The 3043-nt window shown below is 25.7% G+C and overlaps 1 protein-coding gene across 1 annotated transcript; it reads left to right on the plus strand.

Moving 5' to 3' along the window:
• Nucleotides 1–2671, plus strand: LOC111638554 (heme-binding-like protein At3g10130, chloroplastic). Its single transcript, XM_023384281.1, has 6 exons — nucleotides 1–10; nucleotides 98–135; nucleotides 233–307; nucleotides 414–543; nucleotides 616–796; nucleotides 2452–2671. Exons 1-6 carry the CDS (start codon nucleotides 1–3, stop codon nucleotides 2669–2671), a joined length of 654 nt encoding a protein of 217 aa, XP_023240049.1.
• The last annotated feature ends 372 nt before the right edge of the window (nucleotides 2672–3043 follow it).

Consider the following 3043-nt stretch of genomic DNA (forward strand, 5'->3'; position numbering starts at 1 on the left):
ATGTATAAAGGTAAGTTACGATCATCTTAATATCACTATTAGAGTATATAAAATAAGTTTTAGCCAATAGAATTCACAGTAAAATTTTATTTTTCAGATATGTTTCCGGTAGTTTTAATCGTATTTTTGATCCAGGTAAATAGTTAAAATGATATTTTATAATAATTTTCCTTTTACAGACTACTAAGCAGATAAATATTTACGTAACCATTGAAAAACGTCATTTTTACAGATATTCAGAAGCGATGCATTATGCTCCAGAAGAGGAGTTGAGTGTGTAGAATATCAAGTTCTTTCTAGAACACCGGTAATTATAAAATAACTTTTATTTTTCAATTTACTATTTATTTATATATGATAATATTACACGTCATATTTTATGGTAATTTAAAAACCGTATACTTTAATGAAAGGATTACGAAGAACGTCAATATCCAGGTACGACTTGGGTGAGCACTACTGCAGATGGTTCTACTTTAGCCGAAGCTCAGAGAATTATGTATAAAAAATTAATAGAATATTATAGAGGAAGCAACATCGATGGTAAGTTGAAAATGTTTTTAATATTTAAAGTGTACAGTACATAAGGATAAATTTAACATAAAAATATTTTAGGTATCGCAATTAATTCTACTACTCCTGCACGAATAAGAATAATACCTTGCCGTGGTGCTACATGTTACAGTACTTTTACCATGTCCTTTCCTATTCCTGGATATATGAAAGAAAATGTACCTTATCCTTTAGATCCAACAGTATTTATTGATCGAGAACCACCTCTACGTTATGTGACAAGGTATGATAAATCATCTATTGTATTACAAATAGAATCAATGATTAAGTATAGGCTGTTGTTATCAATACATAAGTCGATGAATACAATTTTAAATAATATGTTGTTAGACCAAATGTCAGGGTTGAAATGAATTTAATACGCATTAAGAATTTATATTATTATACAGATAAAGATGAATATCAAACAAAAGAAAATCATTTCATTCATTTTATAATAATTATGTAAGTTGTTTATCATCTTAAATAAGAATAGCACAAGAACGCTAGATAATTTAGATTAGAAGTAACTTTCTTAATTAATTGAATATTTAAATAATCTTTTACAATATCTGAATTTTGATTCAGAAAATAAGCAGTTTTGCGTGTTACAATATAAGACGTAAGCTTACAGCCAGTCTTATTAGCCAGCTTACAGTCAAATTTAGAATTATGTTTAAAAAGTTATTGATTTATTTCTATATATAAAAAGAAATAGTGCTTATATCTTTGTCACATGAAATATAAATTTATAATTTATCCAAAATGATCGCTTCCAATTAATCCGAAGAATTTAAAACACTAATAAAAACCAATTTTTTTTATTCTGGTACAAAATTTATGAATTGAGTTGCTGTATTTGGGAACGTGTTTTCCTTTTATACAACGTTATGTCACTAAAATGCGTGGAGTGATTCTTCATTTCTAAAGTGTTCAACGTATATGTAAAAATGTTTTTTTTTTTTTTAATTAACGAATCACAATATTTTATCGTTACGGATATAAAATGATACTGCTGAATACGATGACTTGAGAATAGTTAAATATAAGACTCTATTATGTAAATAATAATAACAATAATTAGATTAAATTAATAATTATATAAATATATAATTTTTTATTTTAAATACATTTAAATACATGATAGCCTTGGTTAACTGGCTCAAAAGTCAGTTCACCAACTTGGTTAACTGCCTTTTGAGCCACTCTGTATTATTTGTATTTTATTATAAGCGTTTTTATGCGATAAATACTATCAATTAAGAAAAGTTATAGTAATAAGAATAAGATTTTTTTAGTAATAAGACAAAGGTTTTTTTTCCTTTAAAAATCTAAATATAGATAATTTAAAGATAAACTACCTTGCAATTTCGAGAAGAATAATTATGTAAATCCTGAAATTTATTATAAATGCATTAAACATTAGCGATCAGTTTTTATATTAAAAATAATCTGTTCAGAAATTTAAATAAACTGATATCTTTTATATTAAAGTCATTAATTTATTAAATTTCTCAATAAAGAGAAAAATATAATTTTAACAGTTATCGATGATTTACACTCAATTTAATTTCCCCAAATTAAAATTTGCTTATTCATAACTTTTGAAATACACAGCTGGCCAAGTAAAATGCAACACCTGCACAATCTAGAGATCTACATGGTGTTGCTTTTCACTTGGACAGCAGTATATTAGAATGTAGAAAATGCATAGCTAGAATGATAAATTTAGAAAATTATATTCCTAATTAACATAAACATATCTTTTAATTCCGTATTAGATAGATAGCTAGATCTCTGTAATAATAAATTTTTATCAATTTCAATACATTTCGATTAGTTTAAAAATAATCACAAATAATCGACAAGGGATTAAGAAATATTTTATCATTTTATTAGGAGTTTTACTGGAAGACCAACGGAAGAACAGTGGTTGGACGAAGCACATAAATTTGCAGGATTGGTATGGAAAGATCCGACTGTAGAAAAGAATTACTTTTACATTCTATTCTACGATCCTCCATTTCAACTCTTCAATCGATTGAACGAAATAGCTCTTTTGAAGAAAATTGAAGTTCCTATTAGCACGACGGCACCTCCTAACGAATTAGAACATTAAATATATATATATTTTTTATCGTTTTATTTCCTTACGAATTGTTTAGTTAAGTAAAGCAATGAACATTTTAATGTTGTTTGTTTGCTTAATATTCTATTTATATGTTCAAATGATTATGACAAGTAACTAGAAAATTTCAAATTATTGTAGTAGATGAAGTTGTAAATATTATGACAAATAAATATGTGGTGGTTTATTATTGCAAATGTCAGCCAAGATTTAATTATTTCCTTTACATTAATTTGCATTCATTTTACAATTTTTAGCATTAGCATATTAATTAACTTTGAAAAGAGTTTCGGTGTCCTGTTTAGATTATTATACGAAATCTTTCATTATAATTATTTGTCTGGTTAATTTATTAAGTCAATA

The sequence above is a fragment of the Centruroides sculpturatus genome, unplaced genomic scaffold, assembly GCF_000671375.1.
Source record: "Centruroides sculpturatus isolate CEXI.00-Female unplaced genomic scaffold, Cexi_2.0 scaffold856, whole genome shotgun sequence".
Taxonomy (NCBI): Eukaryota; Metazoa; Arthropoda; class Arachnida; order Scorpiones; family Buthidae; genus Centruroides; species Centruroides sculpturatus.

What these genes read in the sequence shown, in the direction of transcription:
- LOC111638554 (XM_023384281.1), top strand. An exon ending in AAGTTCTTTCTAGAACACCG is followed by an intron (nt 308 to 413) that starts GTAATTATAAAA and finishes CTTTAATGAAAG; the next exon opens with GATTACGAAGAACGTCAATA. An exon ending in CCTCTACGTTATGTGACAAG is followed by an intron (nt 797 to 2,451) that starts GTATGATAAATC and finishes TCATTTTATTAG; the next exon opens with GAGTTTTACTGGAAGACCAA.